This window comes from Anas acuta, chromosome 14, assembly GCF_963932015.1.
Source record: "Anas acuta chromosome 14, bAnaAcu1.1, whole genome shotgun sequence".
NCBI classification, from domain to species: domain Eukaryota; kingdom Metazoa; phylum Chordata; class Aves; order Anseriformes; family Anatidae; genus Anas; species Anas acuta.
This window is the reverse complement of record NC_088992.1, coordinates 12,976,580-12,994,254: the sequence shown is the minus strand read 5'-3', so window position 1 is coordinate 12,994,254 and position 17,675 is coordinate 12,976,580. Positions and strand designations below refer to the sequence as shown.

Sequence of the window (17,675 nt, the reverse complement as noted above, 5' to 3'; positions counted from 1 at the left end):
AACTGCTTGCTGTTAGCATGGCAGAAAGGCAGCCTCAGGAGAGGGTGGGAATGGGAAGGGCAATGGGAGTATCTCCTCTCTGAGGGGAAACGCCAGCCCCCCCACCCCTGGGTGCTGCAGCTTGCTGGCTGCGGGTCGGACACCACAAAGCCTGCACCCCTGTAAGGAGGGCTGCCAGGCACTGAATGAGTAACACATGCTTAACGAAGGAGCAAGGATTACACCTGGCAAGGCATGAGGGACACAGCCTCATCTCACACTTGAGGCACGCTGGCTGAAGGGATTTGCCAGCTCCATCACCCCCAATGCACGGCACAAGGGAACAGCAGCACTATCAGGAGGAGATTTTGATTTCATGGTCCACCAGAGATAGATGAGAACTTCCCGAATGGGTCCAAGGGCAAGATTTGTTCAGGTTATTTTTCAAAACTGAGAAGATAATAGCAGCAGCTCTTACAGTTCAGTAAAAAAATCAGTGTGTAGCATTGAGCAAAGCAGCAGCAAACCTGTTGGAAAGAGCAGCCCTGACCTGGCCAGGTAGAGAGCTCAAAAGCATCTGTGATTGGAGATGTCTAAGATCAGCAATTGACCCTCAGGAAGAAGCTATTAATCATCATTAAGGAGGTTTATGTGCCAAGTGACCGAGAGGCAAACTGTCCTGAGTCTCATGACGTGGATTAGCAAAGAGGGAAAACAGGGCTGGGAGAACAAAAAAGCAAAATGCGTGTGGGCAGCAGGGCTTGCCTGCAGAAATGCCGTGGAGAAGAGCCCAAAGGCGGGCAAGGCTGAAGGAAACAATGGGGGGAACAATGCTGGCAAAGCAGCTTTGTCTTCAGGAAAGTGAGATATTTGCTTTCACTCACTGATCTATCTGCATCTCTGTGGGTGCCCCTTCCTGTGTGTGTAATGAGCAGCAAGACGCTAGACGTGGAATACACAATTTCTTTTGCTTTTATTCATTTTCCTTCTAGATAATAATAAGTCTTGCTTTTGTCAAGATCCCTGTTGTCTGGGTAATTTCATCTAGAGATCCTCAAGGAACAGAGATCTCCATATCCCTCAAAGTTTAATATCTTGGTTTTAGCTGGCATATTTTCAAGCAATAACTTATACCACTGAAGGAAAAAAAAAAAGTTGACTTATGTTTAATTGGTGTTATACTAATTACTAGCAAAATACATCAGGCAAATACCAGGTCTACTCACTCTCTGTCATTTTACATTCCCTACTCCATCTTCTCTTTCCTCGGCAGCTATAAAACAACACAACATGCTGTTCTGACACATCCCTGAGCAAAGATCAGACCCTACCCCTCTTGCTGCCTCCTTTGCTTGTTCACTTCCAAGCAAGGGCGTTTTAAAGCAGACACAGTCACATAACTGATGGAGAGCTGCTGCTTTCATGCACCCGTGCCCATGCAGCCCCAGCATCCTGCTTTTCTCTCCCATCCCATTCCCAGCCTCTCCCCTGCAGAGGGATCAGAGCCACCCACAAAAGCCCGTTTTGCTTTTTACAGCCTGAATAAGTAAATGGCTGCAGCCAGCCTGAACCAGAGGCACACGGACGTGCCAGCTGAGCTGCTTTATTCCTGACTCGTGGCACTTTTGCTGGCTCACCCGCTGCAGGCTATCTGGGAAGCCCCATGCCCGCAGCCCCACGATCCCCAGGCACAGCAAACACGCACAGGCAGCGAAAAAGCAAAGCACACGAGGGGCTGCAGGTGCTTGTAGGAGCTCGTTGTGCTGCTCAGAGCAGGCAGAGGGGATGGAGAGGGACGTGGCCACGTGGGCCCCAGCCCCGAGCAGGCTGCAGGGCTGCATCAGCTCACATGAAATGAGCCCTAGATCCTGCCAGGGAGCCTTGGCTTCCTTAGAGGAAAGGCAAACGCAGGGGCCGATACGGTTAGATAACCTCTGAGTCAAAGCAGCCTATCCTTGGTAGCTCTCGCCAGATGCCATGACTAATGTTAGATTTATGGAGTGTCCTCTCTGCAAGTAAAGCAAAGAGCTAGCGTTACAACCACTTAATGGAGGTGACTTCAAATCAGGATGGATGAGAGCTTGTGGGAAGGAGACAGGAAGAGAGATTCATTGATAGTGAGAGCACAAAGGATAAAATCCTGGGGAAGAGCGAACAACTGAGACTGACATTTGACCTGTCTCAATAGCAAAGCTCACGTTGATTTCACTGGGGACAGGAATGAATCCCTTATCCTCTATCTCATGCCGACAAGAGGGATTTTCCATTTGAGGGATCTACAGCTGACCGATCCTTCAAACTCAGGCACATGCTATTTTTATGAGAAAAAAATGCAGTGCGAAGTCCTCAAGAAGCTCAAATAGGAGAGTTCATAAGCTTCTCGGGCATTAAGTTTAAATCCCACACTAATGCAGGTCCCTTTACATGGGAGGAGGTGCTGGCAGGCAGGCAGGCTTATAGAGATGCTCAGGTGCATTCGGAGGCAGATAAAGGGGAAATAACCGAGTTAGATCATAGAGGAGCTGGAAATGGCATGTCAAATTACTTCAAAAGGAGCTTTCTAAGGGAGCAGCTCTTTGAAAACAACAAATAGTCTGAGACTGCTGAGGGATCCTGGTTGTCTGTTGCTTTTACTCTCCGTTGCTTATTCTAGTTTAGACGTATTCTAAATCTGAGCTCCGACCTCACCTGGCTGCTCACCGCCCCTCTCCAGAAGCCCTGCTTCCTGCCAGTTCAGCTCCTGAAGGAGCCCCACAGAAGCCAGAAGAGCAGAAAGGAATCCAGCAGGACACCAACCTGCTCCGCTCCCCCATCCAGTTTGCCATGCAGCCGGCCGGACAGCCGTGCTGGCGTGACACAGCACGGGGACAGGCATGGGCAAACTGCGACAAGAGGAGGGGAGCTGCCTGTTCTGGCACCTTTGCTAACAAAACACACAGGGTCCTGGCTGTGGTGAGCAGGTTTGGCAACCAAAATGTGCCTAACTCAGCTGCTGGCTGCCTCTCCATCTCCTGTAGATGTCACATGGACCATCTGCAACTGCTCCAGAGCACCTGTCTGAACAGAGACAGGACAATGGGTCTCGAGCTCTGTTCAAATGCATATTTCAAAGTGTTACAGAAAATGCAAACGAGGAGCATGAAGGAGCTTCATCCTACCCCTTATTCTGAGCAATGTCCTCTCTGGAGGAGCAATATGCTGGAAAAGGAAGAAGGAATGGGACCCATGATCTTGTCCCCTCTGTAGACTTGCTTCTAAGCTTCTTCCAATAACAAAGCTTAATGACCTGGCCCCAAACCCGCAAATAGTTTGGGGATGACAACCTATTATTTGGCAAATAGACTTGGTACTGAAGAAAGGGTGCTTAGATATGGTGCAGATAAGAATAGCTACTGATGACTGGTACCCTTTGGCATTTGCAGCCATTGCCAGGCGATAGCAAAGAACCTAACCCCTGCGTGGGCTGAGTGGCTGTAACCTACACCACGTCTTGCAGCCGACACTGTGCAGGTGAAGAGTTCCCCATTTAAATGCCAGAGAGCTGCCAGAGCATGTGCCTGGGCAGGTGAGAGCTGGGAGCCAGCCCCACCGGGATGCCATGGTGGAAGAAAGCATTCCTATCCTGGAGCAGGGACTTGGCATCACCTGGTGGGCTGGGAAATCCTCCCTTGTCTGGGACAGCAGGAGTCTTCTGCCCTGCATAAGCTCATTTACAGGTCCTAGATAACAACCGTCTCCTCCCATCCATTTGCAGCAGGCTCCTCTCTGAAAAGCCTCAGCAATCGCTGCGGAGCTGACCGAGCCTGGTGGCTCCAAAATTGCTCTTACCTGTTTATCTGTTTTGGTTTAATAACACAGAATTTTGAAATCCTTCCAAATAGAAGAAATAACAGACGTAAGAAAAATGACAGGACTTGCTCCACCTGGTTAAGTTCAGGGCAGGAAGAATGCAAAGGACATAAGAGAAGGGAGATGACATTTTCCATCGTCCTCCCACAGAGAGCACGAGGGAATGGAAGATGCCACAGCCCAGCACAGGGCTGGAAAGAATAGCAGAAATCCCAGGAATCCCATTCTGAATGCAGGAGGCACACACACAGCCACAGGGACCGATATATTCTCCAAGAGAAGGCACCTTCCTACTGAAATATGAAGCTTTTGTCTCTGGGGCACTGACTCAGAGCAACTGTCCTGCCCAGATTTTTCATAAGCTGCAGCCACAGTTCAGGGACAGAAAGGGTGAAAAAAGTCATCAGAATCCAGCAGGGAAATTTGGCTCCTTCAAATAACCCCTCTGGAGATGTCCAGGATCTGCCAAGGATCTTTGGAGAACTTCAGGACAATCTTACATGTGCATTACCACATAATCCTGTGAGACAAAAGAGAATGTCAAATAAATTATTAAAGCTATTTTGGACAGCCTCTGAAGCAAGTGGCATCCTCCTCAGAAGGTCTTGAGAGGATTAAAGGCATTCTCTGTAGCTGGTAGCGATGTATTTGTTATTGAGTCGGGGGAAGAAAAAACAGCTGTACTGTTCCCCCTGGGATCCTCGGTACAATTAAGGAAGGTGACACGGGTGGCGTGGCGTGCCACGGCTGCTCTGACCTGAATGACTCTTTCGCAAGAGACGCTTTACCCAGACAAGGGTGCTGGAAAATATGGAAAAGAAGAAATAGGGTGAGAACAAGTTTGAAATAATAGCTCAGACAGAAATGGCATGTTGAAACCAGGGTGATGTAATGCATGACCATTAGCCATCTCTCAGATTGCCTCTCACGATAAGAATCTTTTTCCCACACCACTCTTAAGGAGCTATTAGGAAAATCAGACGCTATCTTTTGGGATGAACCAACATTAGGTGAAGAAAGCAGAGAAGCTCATGATTTCCTATTAAGAAATGCAGATGTCTGCAGACCTGAGGACCACTGAGAAACCCAGATGTAATTTGTAGAAGCAGACGAGTTGTGGAAGATGGTCATAGGGAGCCCTTCATAACACATACCCTAAACAAAAGCAGGGCTTGGAAACCACTCGTAACAGTGAAACGCCTACAATGGGCAGCTCCAGCCCTGATGTTAGTGAGTGCTAAAAAGCAGGAGGCTGCAGATGGGTAAAACTTAAATCCCAAGAAGTCTCAGCTACAGAGTCCAAGCACCAGCCAGACCCAAGCCAGCAGACAGAGGTGACCTTGTGGTCCCCAGCGGAGGAGGCACAGGCATGCAGGGCCAGCCAGAGACCAAATTTCTTTGCTCTAGGGACAGCAGCATTGACTCTGTCCCACCCACATCCACCAAGGTGAGACCTCTCCTGCTACAGAAGGGTCTCAGTGCCCCAGATGTCCTAGCCAGGCTCACTGGTGCTTGGCTGGGAGCAGCACAGAGCCAGCTAGAATCCCACAGCTGAGCAGGGAGCCCAGTCAAAAGCATTCCTCAGCGCTCTGCAACAAAGCAGAAATGCTGCAGGGTACGGTTGAAAAAAAATCCGCAGACTGAACATGTGCTTGGAACACTTTCTGCGAGACAAAAGGGACATTTAAAGATAATGCAAAAAAGAAGAATAGGTTTTAAGATCTAGAGACTTCATTCTGGCAGATCTGTGTTGGAGGAGACAAAGTAATTTTTTTTGTCCCATCTGCTGGCTGGAAGGAACAGAACAACAATAATTGCAAGACGCTTAAAGAGAAGCTCATGACCAGGCTGAAACTAAGCAGAAGATGGGGGAGAGCAGCTGCCCAGCACTGCAAAAACATCTCAGCACCATGAGCGTGGAGACAGGGTCCTTGGCTGGGGAGGGCACTCCTGAGCCACCTGTGTTCAACCAGGGTAGATGGTGCACACACAGCCCAACACCACCAGAAGCAGCTCAGTTTGTGCTCAAAGGCAAGAGGATAAATACCAGCAGCCACATTACGTCTGCGCCCAGTGGTGCTGGGAAGCTGTGGGCCATCATCTGGCTGCATCCACACTGATAAAAGGTTGTTGGAAAATGGGAGGTCATGCGGAGACAGAAATTATACGATGGAAAGGAAGACATGAGCTACAATCAGACATGTAGCAAAGCAGAGAGGGAGGAAAAATCTCCCCAGGCTGCCTGGAAGGGCTGCCAGCAAGCAGCACGTACATCCAAGCCCTGCCAGATGTTGCTGCTGCCCAGGAATGGGGCTGCAGGGCCATGGTGGCATCGTGAGCAGATGGCCGTGGCTGGGAAGAACCAGAGGAAGGGTGGGAGGAAAGGAAGAGGGACCCAGCTGCCAAAACGTCTTGTCTTGGCTCTGCTCGCAGGAAGAGACTTCACTCAGCTCGAGTGTATCAAAAGGAACTTTAGATGTTGACTTGCTTGCACGTGATCTACAAGCATGCATGAAGTGAGGCATCTTCTGATACTGTCAGGTTCAATGGAAAGAAATGGAAGCGAGAGCTGCTCAAGTGGAATTTTAAGCACAGGCTTGTGAAATTGGGGGCACAGAGGACCCGCAGCTGGAATAGCTCACCGGGGCTCTCACACGCTCGCCACCAGCCTGCTGTCACAGCCGGATCTGTTCAAAGCAGCGCTCCCGCTCAGCCACGGCGTGCTGCCAAAGTCGCAGGGTCAAACTGTATGACCTGCATCACAGGCGGGTTGGACGAGCTGCTCCTCCTGCCTTTGCCATCAACCCACCAATCGTTCTCACAAAAAAGAAAGAAATCCAGACCAAAAGGGTCTTATTAAGCCCAGCAGCCAAGCTCTGGGAATGGTGTTTCAATTCACTCACCCGGGCTGAGCTGAGGTGCCTTCAGAGTGGGGTCGAGCACGCAACCCAAGCAAGCCTCCCAGGAAATGCAGACAAACATTTTATGCATCATCCCCCACCCATGATGGAGTTCCTTTCCTGGAAGGGGAGCTGTGAGGATCAGCTCGTTAACATCTGTGAAGTACAGATACTACTGCACTAAGTGCATTGCAAAAGCTCACAGGATGATTGTTAATTACAGATTCAGTGCGGGGTTGTAATGGCATGCATTAAGAGTGGCATGGGGTCCCCACTTTAAATAATGGGGATAAAGCAAATTCAACATTTCCCCTGTTCTGTGAGCTAAAGAACATGACTCAGAAATGCTTCAACCACTATATTGTCATCTCAGGTACCTCCACACCACACAGAATGGAGAGCAACAGCCCTTGGGTAACATCTCCTAACAGCTTTCGTGTAATGCTTCCCAAATTGCGGTTTGGTCCTACAGTCTTACCAAATTCCCACCACAGGAGAAAGGAGAGAGCACAGCACCTGCACCACGCAGCCACCGTGTATGCTACAATGGGGCAGATCCTTTGTGGCACAGAATCGCTCCCGGGCTCCTTACCAAAGGCTCCCTTCAGCCAGGCAGCAGGAGCAGCTGTCCTTAGGGAAGGCGACTGGTAGCCACGTGGGAGACCAAGCCCAGCATCCTCACAGCAGTGGGCAGAGTGGCAAAATGCAGGGGAGGAAGCAGTGGGCAGCTAGATAAAATAGCAGGGATGACAAATGCCAGTGATGACTGGGGAGCTGGCACGTCAGTGCCAAGATACTGGAGAAGTCTCCATCAGTAACATCATAATTCCTCCTGAAAAGGACCTGGCTCAGCCCCTGCAATACAGCATTTTACTGCAGTCTGCAGAGTAAAAGGTGTCCAAAAAAGGAGGACACTGATTTGTGTGTTAATCAAGTGAAGAACCATCTACAAAGAAGAGGCATGGATCTGTCTTCCAGTTGAAGAGCTATAAATAGCCTTGCATACTTGCTTATCAGATTGGTTCGGCTGCAGGGATAATCTCCTGGAGAAAGCAATGGAAGCCCTGTTATGTTGGATATTTATAACTAGATGAAAGCCTAGAAAATGCACAGTCGTGTCAGTCTTGAGCTCGTGCCGCGAGATAGGGTGTGTGGGATCCAATTAGTCTCTTCGGTTTAATATAAGGTCAAGAGCAGCTTAGTCTTCCCAGCGCCACAAGAACAGGGCCTGGCCCCCCGGTGGGGCTGCTGCTGCTCAAGTGGCTCTGGGAGCACAGTGAGATGCTCCCCATGGGGCCACGATGGTCCCACACCACTGCTGCTGGGGGGCACGGTCTAACCCTTCCCTGGGTAAGGGAGACACATCCCATGTCACAGCAGGGTCTGGGGCAGGCCATGGGAAACACAACCCCAACAAACCAACGCGACACGATGGATACCTCATGATGGCCAAATGGCACAGCCCAGCGCCAGCCTCCCCTCACAGCCCTGACCCCAGCCCCTCGCAGTCACTGAACTGCCTCTGCCAGATTATCTGCAGTGCACCAGGACTACAGGGTTAATCCCCAGAGCCGTGCCCTGCCACGGCCTCTGTGTGGAGTGGGGTTTGTGGAGGGCAGGACAGCTGCTGGCAGCACCAGAGCAGCCAACGTGCAGGGAGCAGAACAGGCTGGGGGTGTCCCTAGGAGCCTGTGCACACCTCTGTCCTGCCTGGCTTTGTTCGTGCTGGGGTGTGGTGACTCCTGTCCTCTGAACACCCACAGGTCCATTATCCCCATGCCATCCCCTCAGGGAGGCACCAAACACTTCAGGGACTACAGAGTGCCCACCCTGTCTTCTGCCACAGCCCCTCCAGGTTCTCCTCTCCCACCTTGCGCCTCCCTCATCTTTTCCAGGTCACCCTTCCCCTTCAAAGGCTCCAGCCTTCCTCTCCCAGCCCCACAGCCACCACCACTCCTCCTACACCCATCGGGGCAGCCACCTGCAGCTCCCTGCACTGCCTTCAGCCTCCTGCATGCACATGGCTGGTACCCAAGGACACCTGAGGAGCCCGCTACCACTGTCCTGCAGCAGGGTTCCAGGAGAGTCCCCACACTGCTCTTCCCAGCAGACTGGCTGGTACTTTAGGGCAGAAAGGGGGCTGTAACACGCTCCTAGACAGGAGGGTGCCCCATATTGCCGGAGCAACGCATGGATTTGGGAGTCCTGCCAGACCTGGCACCATCTTGCATTGCTTCTGCAATCCCAGCACAGGGATTCCAGCATCCCCCAAGGAACTCACCTGGGGAGAAGGAGCAGATGCTCTGCCAGACCTTCAGGACCACAAATTGCTCTGGGCCCATCACATTCCTTAGGAAGGGGACACAGCAGCTTTCCAGCTCTGAGACCATCTGAACACACTCCCGGCCCTGTCCCAAAGTTAAGGACACTCCCAGAAGTAGGAGACTTTGGGAAGACCCTTCACATTACCTCTCCTTCCCCTCCCAGAGGTTCCTTTGAAATTGCCAGCTCCCCCTCAGTACAAGAGCACAGAAGGCAGCAGGTACAGGAAAGTAGATGTTATGTGCACAGCCAGAGCCAAGCCCAAGGAAGCAACTTAAGCTGGCCAGAGAAGATAGCTCGGGGAGTGGGCTGGTTGAGGGTAGCCAGGCAGGCAGCACAGAGGCAGCACAAGGAGCAGAACCGGGGGCAAAGCTGTGCCAGGGCAGGGGAAAGCCGGCTGTCCCACCGTGAGGCTGCTGGCACTGCCAGGGGGTTCTCAGCTGCAGAGGGACCCGAGGGCTTCCAAAGACAGGACATGTCACCCTCAGCTCTTCCACCCCTGCTCTTGTATCCTCCACTCTCTGCATCCCCTACACTGCTGAACATCCTCTCCCTCTGCTCCCCGGGGGCTTGGAGCTGCAGGGCGTCCCCTGCCCTCTGCTTTGCCATGGGGGCTGGCACCCACGGGACCCCCGGCTGCAACCTCACCACTGGCTGGGCTACAGCCTCCTTGCTGCCATCTCAGAGCAGCCTTTTGGGACCCCTCTCTAAGTTGTGCCAAGCCCTTGTTTCCCCCCCTTCATCTCCTGGCCTCCTTGCCCTCACCCCTCTCCCCACCCCACCGCATCCTTGCTGCTCCCTTGCTCTCAGCCTCACCTCTGCTCCAGCCCCCCAGCCCCACCAGACTGCACGGGGTGAGCCTGTCCTGACGCAGACCTCAAGGTGTTGAGGCTGAAGGAGGTCCCCAGGAAGGGTGCAGAGCCACGTGCCGCCAGCACCTACCGTTCTCGGGGTGCTCCATTTCCCCGATGCTGCCGTCAGGCGTGGTGCGCTCGTAGTGGTCCTCGGGCAGGGCCAGCGGCCCGATGCGGGGTCCCGACGATGATTTGCTGCTCGGGGTCTCCGACTCCTCCAGCCCGCTGTCATAGTAGCTGTGCTGGGAGGGGTCCTGCAGGTCCTGGGCTTGGCTGGCCGCAGAGAACGTCACTCGGCGATGAGGTAACTGGAGGAAGAGAGATAAGCCGATGTGTCAGCCAGGCAGCAGGCGATGATACAGGGTGAGAGGTCGGCAGTTCTGACCCCAGATCGGAGGCAGAGCTCCTGGCAGCAGGAGGGAGCAGCACCAGCCCCCTGCCAGGGCTGCAGGCTCCATCCTGGCTGGGAGCACCCCCTGTGCACCTCAGCCCAGCATCTCCTCCAGCCCCAGCCTCCATTGCCACCCACGGAGGACACAAAGTCCCCAGGCGTGCTCAGGGCAGGCTCCATGTTGGCACAGGGCCCCGGGTGGGGGGCTGGCCCCCACCCCACCCTCATCAGGCATCCTCCCCTTGCTGCAGACCTCCCACACACCCTCGATGCTCTCAGAGACCCACCTCTGCCGAGAGCCTCTCTAATGGGATCAGTGCTCAGCACAAGGCCCCCGGTGACACCCTCCTCACCTTCCAGCCTCTGCCATCTCTCATTGCAACACTCTCCCATCAAGGGTCACAATCGCTTCTTTTGTCTGCTCGTTAAACATTTCAAAGCCCTACTTCACGCTTGCTCTCTCCCCAGCCTTGCCTCATGCTAGGGAGGAGCTCATTGCAAACAGCCATTAAGCTGCATCATCAGCCTCCTCAAATCCTTCCAGAAAATCCCTCTTTGTCATGATTACCGAGGAGCAGAAAGGGTAGCTCGAGTTCACAGGGCAAAAGCAGGATGATGAGAACACAAACACCGAGAGAGAATGACACACAAAATCAACATGGGAAGGAGCCGCTCGACGGGACCGGAACGTGGTGGGGAGGCAGAGGAGCCAACACGCTGAAAGACAGCACGATTTAGGCTAAATACCTTTTCTGCTGCAGCCTTTACTAAAATCGAGTGGCAATCAGGCGTCCCACACAGCTAGCACCAACGAGGAAGGGGAAGGAATCAAACCTAACCAAGGGAAGGAACACACAGGGAGCATTTAAATGAGCTAGCTGCTTTTAGGTTGGTTGGGCCTGATTAAATTCACCCCAGGTGCTTAGAGACCTGATTTAAGTAACTTCAGAGCTGTTAGGGCTTTTTTTTTTTCCTCTTTTTTTTTTTTTTTTTAACTTTTTTTTTTTTTTCCTAAGGATTTGTAGAAAATGAGGGAGGCTCCAGAAGAGTGGAAGAGAGCTAAAATAGCGCCTGTCTACAAAGATGAGAAAAAAGAAGAGCTGGAGAATTATAAAACAGTTAGCTTAATTTCAGTTCCTGGAAAAATACTGAAACAGATAAAAGAACTCTTTGTAAGTACCTACAAGATAACAAGGAAATGAGTAACAGCCACTGTAGGTTTGTCACAAACAAACATGTCAAGGCATTGAACTTCTTCCTTTGAAAAGACATCAGGCCTCGTGGATGGAGGAGGAGCAGTAAATGTTATGTCTTGGCTTTAGGAAGTTTTCTGACACTATTTTAGATGATATTCTCATAAGTAATGCAGGGAAATAGTGTAGGTGCAGCATAGTACTTCTCTGCCTTGGTAATATAGTGCATTTCGCTGCAGGGTGGATGCAAAGCATTTAGAAAGTCATACTCAGAAAGTAATTACTGAAGACAGGTCTTTCAGCTGGGACGATGTATCAAATGAAATTCTTCGGGTTGTGTCCCGAGTCCATTGCTAGCCTGTATTTTCATTAACTGCTGGGATGACAGATGTGGAATATATCTGTCACATTTGCACACTTGGGAAAAATAATCACCACAGAAGCAGCAGGCTAGCTGAAGGATTGGGGGTTACAGCAGATCATGGGTCGACGATCCATCAGCCGCATCAAAGCCTCACAAAAAATGTGTCTATATCGGGATGCACAAGCAGGATGTTTGTCTCGAGGTCACCCAGGGACCTGTCTGTGCCGCTGGGCTGTGCCATGGAGCCCCAGACAATCCACGAGGGCTCTGTGGGTTGCCTGCAGTAAAGCAAACAAACAGCCCGCGTAGCCCCAGCTAAGTAGGCCTCCTACCAAGGAGGATTGCTTCTACCTGCAGGACACCTCTTGCGGAGGCCGGACCCTGCCTAGAGGCCCTGCACGGGCTCTGTTCCTCGCTGCGTGGCACAGCCGGGCTCCGGGCCCCACCGTGCTGTGACCAGTGCGCTTCCAAAATAATAGCAGCTTGTGTCTGGCTGAAGCTCCCTGCCCGGAGAGCCTTGTTCTGGAGTCATGGAAAGACACTGGCTCCGTTTGTCTGGCACGGGCTTGCAGAAATTGGGTTTTGTCTGACCCTTCTCTGCGAGGTTAAAGAGCCTTTCAGCCAGCAGCGCTCTCTGCACAAGAAGCTGCTTGTGCAGGGCAACCAAGGCACCCCTCGATCTTCTGCTGTGAAGTTAAACAAACTGGCGTCCATAAGCCTCAACCTGCAAGGCAGTTTTTGAGCCAGCAAGTCCGTTCTGTGGCCCACATCCTGGCTTGTTCATCGGGGTGATCCCTGTAACAGGGAACCCACCTCACCAGAGCTTTCCTTCTGCTCCCACCTCTCGGTTTCTTCCCCCGAGGGCAACGTTAGCCCTTTGGTCCATGCTGAGCTCCTCGTGCTGTGTGACCCTTAATTCATTTTAGAGCTGGTGCTTTCCAGGATACGCAGCAGCATTCCCTGTTTCTCAACATACAGCTTTGCATTTGGCTGCGTTAAAATGCACTTTGTTTAAATGGGCCCAGTTTACCAAGCAATCTGGATCGCTCTGCATGACTGCTCTATCCTCATCATGATCTCCCACTCCACCAATCTCCATGTCAGCTGCAAATTTTATCAGCGGTGATTTTATATTTATTTCCAGATCGTTGATTGCAACATTGAATGGCAGCGGGCACCGTCGTGCTGCCGAAGAGCTCCTCCAGGAGAACCTGGTTCCACCAGGACTCCCAGCCAGCGCCTGCTATTCTCCTCAAAGCTGCTGATAAACCAGATCTTCATCTAGCTGACAATGCCTCACATTTAATGAATAGTGTTAATTCAAAATAATAATAATAATAACATAAAGCATTATCAACTCAGCGTCTTCATCAAACTCCGGGGCGATCAGCTGCACGCTGTAATCGTGCATGAGCGCGAAGCTCCCTGCTGGAGCCCTGCCGCTGCGGCCCCGCCAGCACGTCTGGCACGGATCCTGCTCCTCGCGGTGGCCAGGAGCAGATGCCCAAGGAGAGGCTCAGGAGCCGGACCCAGCATACAAGGACGCTGCCCGGCATCCTTTCCCATCACACCGTGCTGACTGGCGTCAGCTCTGTTTCCATCACCAAGTCCCCTGCTGTTAACCCAGCCCTTCCCGGGCAGCGTGGTTGCACCCAGAGTCCCCTCGCCGCTCCAGCCGGCCCATGGCATTATTCCAACTCTTGCTGTTCCAAGAAGACGGTATTTTGGATGTCTTTCTCGGCTATCAGCACATTGGCAGGTACCGCATCCTGCCTTGTTCCGTCTCGGTCCAAATTACTAGAACTACTTACTGAATACTTTTGCATTTTTCTACATAATTAACAATTTTGCAGTCTCCATTTGGAAATGACAATTGCTGGTGCTGCCTCCTCCTAGTGCATTTTTAAAGTGCTCCTCATTGTGTTCAGCTTGTCAAAATTGATTTTCCCCCAATGTTTTTTGGCTTTCCCTGTCAATTTTTTACACTCCAAAACTACTAATTTCTACTAATTGTTATATGCTTCCCCCTCCCCTTTGTTTGCTGGTATTTATTGCTTTTCCGTTTCTAACTGCTGCCTCCACTTTGCTACTGCTCTAGAACAGCCCCCACGGCATCCTGCAGCAACAACCCCCTCGTACAGCCCCACCAAAGGGGTCCTTCATACATTTCTCCATCATGAGGGTCCCCAGGACAGACCATGGCTGCTGGAGGGGACCGAGGAGACTCTCTCTGCTCCCTCCTTCTTCTCGGCTTCATTGCAAACATCCCCAGCTCGCAGCAGGGCATGCACCAAGCAGATTCTGCTTGCAAACCAGCTGCAACGGGATATGAGGGAGCAGGGTTGGGCCATGCTGTGCCCCAAATGCGTGTATCGCCCCATCACACCGCGCCTCCCGTGTGCTGTGGCACGGACCCAGAAATCCCAGAAATCCCAATTTGCACAAAAGGAACCTTAAAACCCGCCCCAGGCGCCCTTTTCCTGCCGACGGGAGCTGTGCAGGCGTGGATTAATGCCAGAGCTGTGGAAACGTCAAAATTGTTAACCCCTTCGCTGCTGCCCAGCCAGCGGGATCAAGGCTGGTCCAGCAGCCTCCGCCCGTTCCTGCGCCTCCCCGGCTTCTCAGCCTCCCCGGCCTCTCAGCCCGCTGCCAAAGGAGCTTGCTTCCCCGGCCGCCACCACAATGCAGCAACTCACAGGGCTGCGAGTGAAAGGCAATGTCAGACCCGATGCCCAGAATATAAAAATAAGTGACAAGGGAGCCATTGTGGCCCAGGAGTTAGCCAACTTCAGATTAATTCACGAACCTCCTCTCTCCTTTAAAAGCAACCTGGAGCTCTGAGACGTCCCTGGTTACAGTAAAAAATAAGAAGATAAGCACCGGGACCGTGCCCAAAACCACAGAGCTCCAACTTTTTGCATACAGAGGCTTTGCTGCATGCGGGAATTATTTTATTTGTTAGCATTGTGCCTGGAAGTTCCACGGTAATGCAGCGCAGGCTCTGGAGCAGGATGCTGAGGGGAATATGGAAACCAAATCCAGAGGCTCTAGGAAAGCAGGACCAGAATTGCCAAGAACAGTTCAGGGCCAGGCTCTGATGTGAGGAAAGAGGACCCGAGCTCAGCTCGTGGCCATCAGTAGCTGAGTGCTTTACAGCTCGTCCGAGCAGCTGCGGGTGTGCCTGCTGGTGTTCTGCATGGGGCGGACAGCCCTTCCCCTTCCTGATCTACCCGTTTGGCCTCCCCGTGGCTGGTTTGCTGGGGCCACCTCTGCCACATCTACCGTGGTTGCACAAGGCACGTTAGCAATGGGGCCGCCAGCTCTGGTCCCCCCGAAGTCCATGAGGTTTTGGCTGGTGGCGCTGCTCTGCTCCTTGTGCCCACCCCTTTCCCTGTGTCTGAAGCCAGGTTTTTCCCAACAACCTTCTAACTCCTTGGCTATGGACCGAGGAGGCCACAGAAGGAACCCACAACTGCAGGGAAGACGCAGAGGACCCCACGCGGATCGCTCTTCCCAAAAGCAGGCATTATTTGAGAAGCACCTGCTCACTCTTCTGCGTGACTGCTCGCATGGCTTCCGTTTCTGGCAATTAGCGAGTGCTGACCTTGCATTTGGAGGAGAGGTGTTACCAGTCCTGCTGAAATAATGATAGCAGAACAGCCGTCCTGAAATGGACATCAGATCCCGAGGCGCTATTTAATGAATAAGTCTGGGTGAAATGTGGGCTGACTCTGCATAGGTGCCCTGAAGCTTCCCAAAATTTGCATGCTGCTCAAAGAAGCCGCCAAAGCCTGGTGCCAACCTGCCTGGTCAGATCGAATTTATCTAACTCATAGCAAGATCTAACGCAATTAGAAACCCATTTAGACAGCCTCGGGACAGAGATTGCCTAACCTCTCAGCCTATCAGAGCTCCGAGCCCATCAAGGATGTGCAATTTGGCTTTTCTTTGTTTGAAATGAGGACTGGAAAGGAAAATATGGAAATAAATCATCTGAAGGGTGAATCATAAAATCTAAAGGGGTCATAATCTTTATGGGATAATGTCTAAATTGTACTGACCATGGTGTCCTGAAATGTCTATCACCTTCAAGCTGATAATAGAGACATTCTGTAGATGGTTGGTACAGAGCAGAAATCGCTCGGGACACAGGAGGAGGTCTCATCATCGCGTTACAACCATCTGAAGATCCCAGGGAGCAAAAGGTTCCAGGACTGGGAGAAACACTTGAACAAAGCCCTCAAGGAATCCAACAGCTGCCGAGTGGGAAAATAATGCTGGGAAAATAATGAGCTAATCTAGCTCCCAGTTGCACCCAGTGGAGCTGACAGATAGCACGGAGGGCTCTGGGGAGAGCAGGGGGTCCCCAGCAGTAGACTCAGGCCTCTTAAAGAGAGAACCAGGGATGCTTCAGCAGAAGACTCTGCTTGGAGAACACGACAATTTGCTGAAATCAGATCTTCTTGCAAATGGGCTTCTCATTTCAAAGCCGGGGCAAGGGGAGTGTAAAAAGGAAAAAAATGATGCTCTTGCAAAGGTAATTTTCACTTCAGAATTCAAACCTAGTACTTGTTACAAAATTAAATTAAAAAGTCAGCCAGAAATTTTGCCTCTATAAATTACGAGGAAATCTATCTATCTATCTATATCTATCTATCTATCTCACTATCTACTTCTCTCTATATCCATCTGTCTATATACCTACCTATCTATTTTCTGTTGACTGATTTCATCCAAAATGATTATCAATTCTTTCTGGTTTGTTTTTAAGTGCAAAATTCTCCCTGATGGCAAGCCTGTTTCCTAACCAACTCTGTTTCCATCGGCAAAGGGCAGAAGCTTCTCCTGGTTGTTCGAGGAATCGTGTCTGATCCACGAGCCTGTGCCCTGCAGCTCTGGACCTCAGCAGAGCCCTGAGGTTGGTGCTCTGCAACCAAGCTGCGCCTGGTGACGATGCAGGGTAGGACACGAGCTATTGCCCTCATTTGGAGTGGTCAAAAAGGTGAGACAAGCAACATGGCCAGGCTTCGGTCCCCTTATATCTGGCATCTCTTGCTACCATGGGATACGTATGGATGAGCAGGGAGGTGTTTGGGCTTGGAGGAGGGCTGTGGGGCAGGGAGCCGGAGGAGCCTTGGAGGGATCCAGGCAGGAGGGAGGCTGCACCTGAAAAGTGTGGGCAGAAGGGAAGCGCCCTTGTCATGCCCTAGGTTGTGAGCTGCACCCATGTGTGCCTGACAGCAATCAGGATCCTGCCCAGCATTGTGTTTAAGGCCCGAGCTGGTTCCCAGCGTGAAAAATGAAGGTGTGGTTGGACAAGAGAGGTTTGACTGCCCATTATAAGCAGGAATTTTGAGGGAGGCCACTGAAGAGGGAAGGTGGAAGATGCAAAGCCTGTTGCAATGTTGTCTCTGGCATGACGGGCAAGAAGAGCAAGGGGAGTCACACCAAAGGGAGCCAGCTGGGTGAGGACACTTGTGAAATGCATGTGTCTCGCCCAGTGTCAGGATCTCTCAGCATGAGGCTCTTGTAGGCCACAACTTCAGAGTCTTTTTTGCCCCCCGAGGATGTCCCAAGTGCCTGCCCCTCTCCATTCCCCTGTAAAACCGCATTTCTAAAGAGCAGTGAGTGGAAGGATCCAGGCTGTGGAGCACATCTCAGAGGACCGGCTTCTGCTTCACTTCTTTCCTGTGCAGAGCCCACTTATACAACAATCTTCCCAGATGAGCAAGAGAGTCAGAAACATCCCAGCTACACCCTAATGGTATTGCAGATCTGCTGTCCTTAATTTAATCCCTGATCCAGTTCTCAAATCCTGTCAGG

The 17,675-nt window shown here is 51.7% G+C and overlaps 1 protein-coding gene across 6 annotated transcripts in view; it reads right to left on the bottom strand.

The window, feature by feature from the left end:
• Positions 1–17,675, bottom strand: part of PCDH1 (protocadherin 1) — a 47,132-nt gene that overhangs the window by 14,470 nt on the left and 14,987 nt on the right. For 3 of the 6 annotated variants that reach the window (XM_068697810.1, XM_068697816.1, XM_068697814.1), the window contains exon 4: positions 9,993–10,212. In XM_068697810.1, the coding sequence (XP_068553911.1) occupies positions 9,993–10,212 (220 nt within the window). Of the gene's footprint in view, positions 1–1,522; positions 1,989–2,733; positions 3,037–3,883; positions 4,349–9,992; positions 10,213–17,675 lie in introns of those variants that run through there. The other 3 variants (XM_068697811.1, XM_068697812.1, XM_068697815.1) reach the window with 3 other exon arrangements.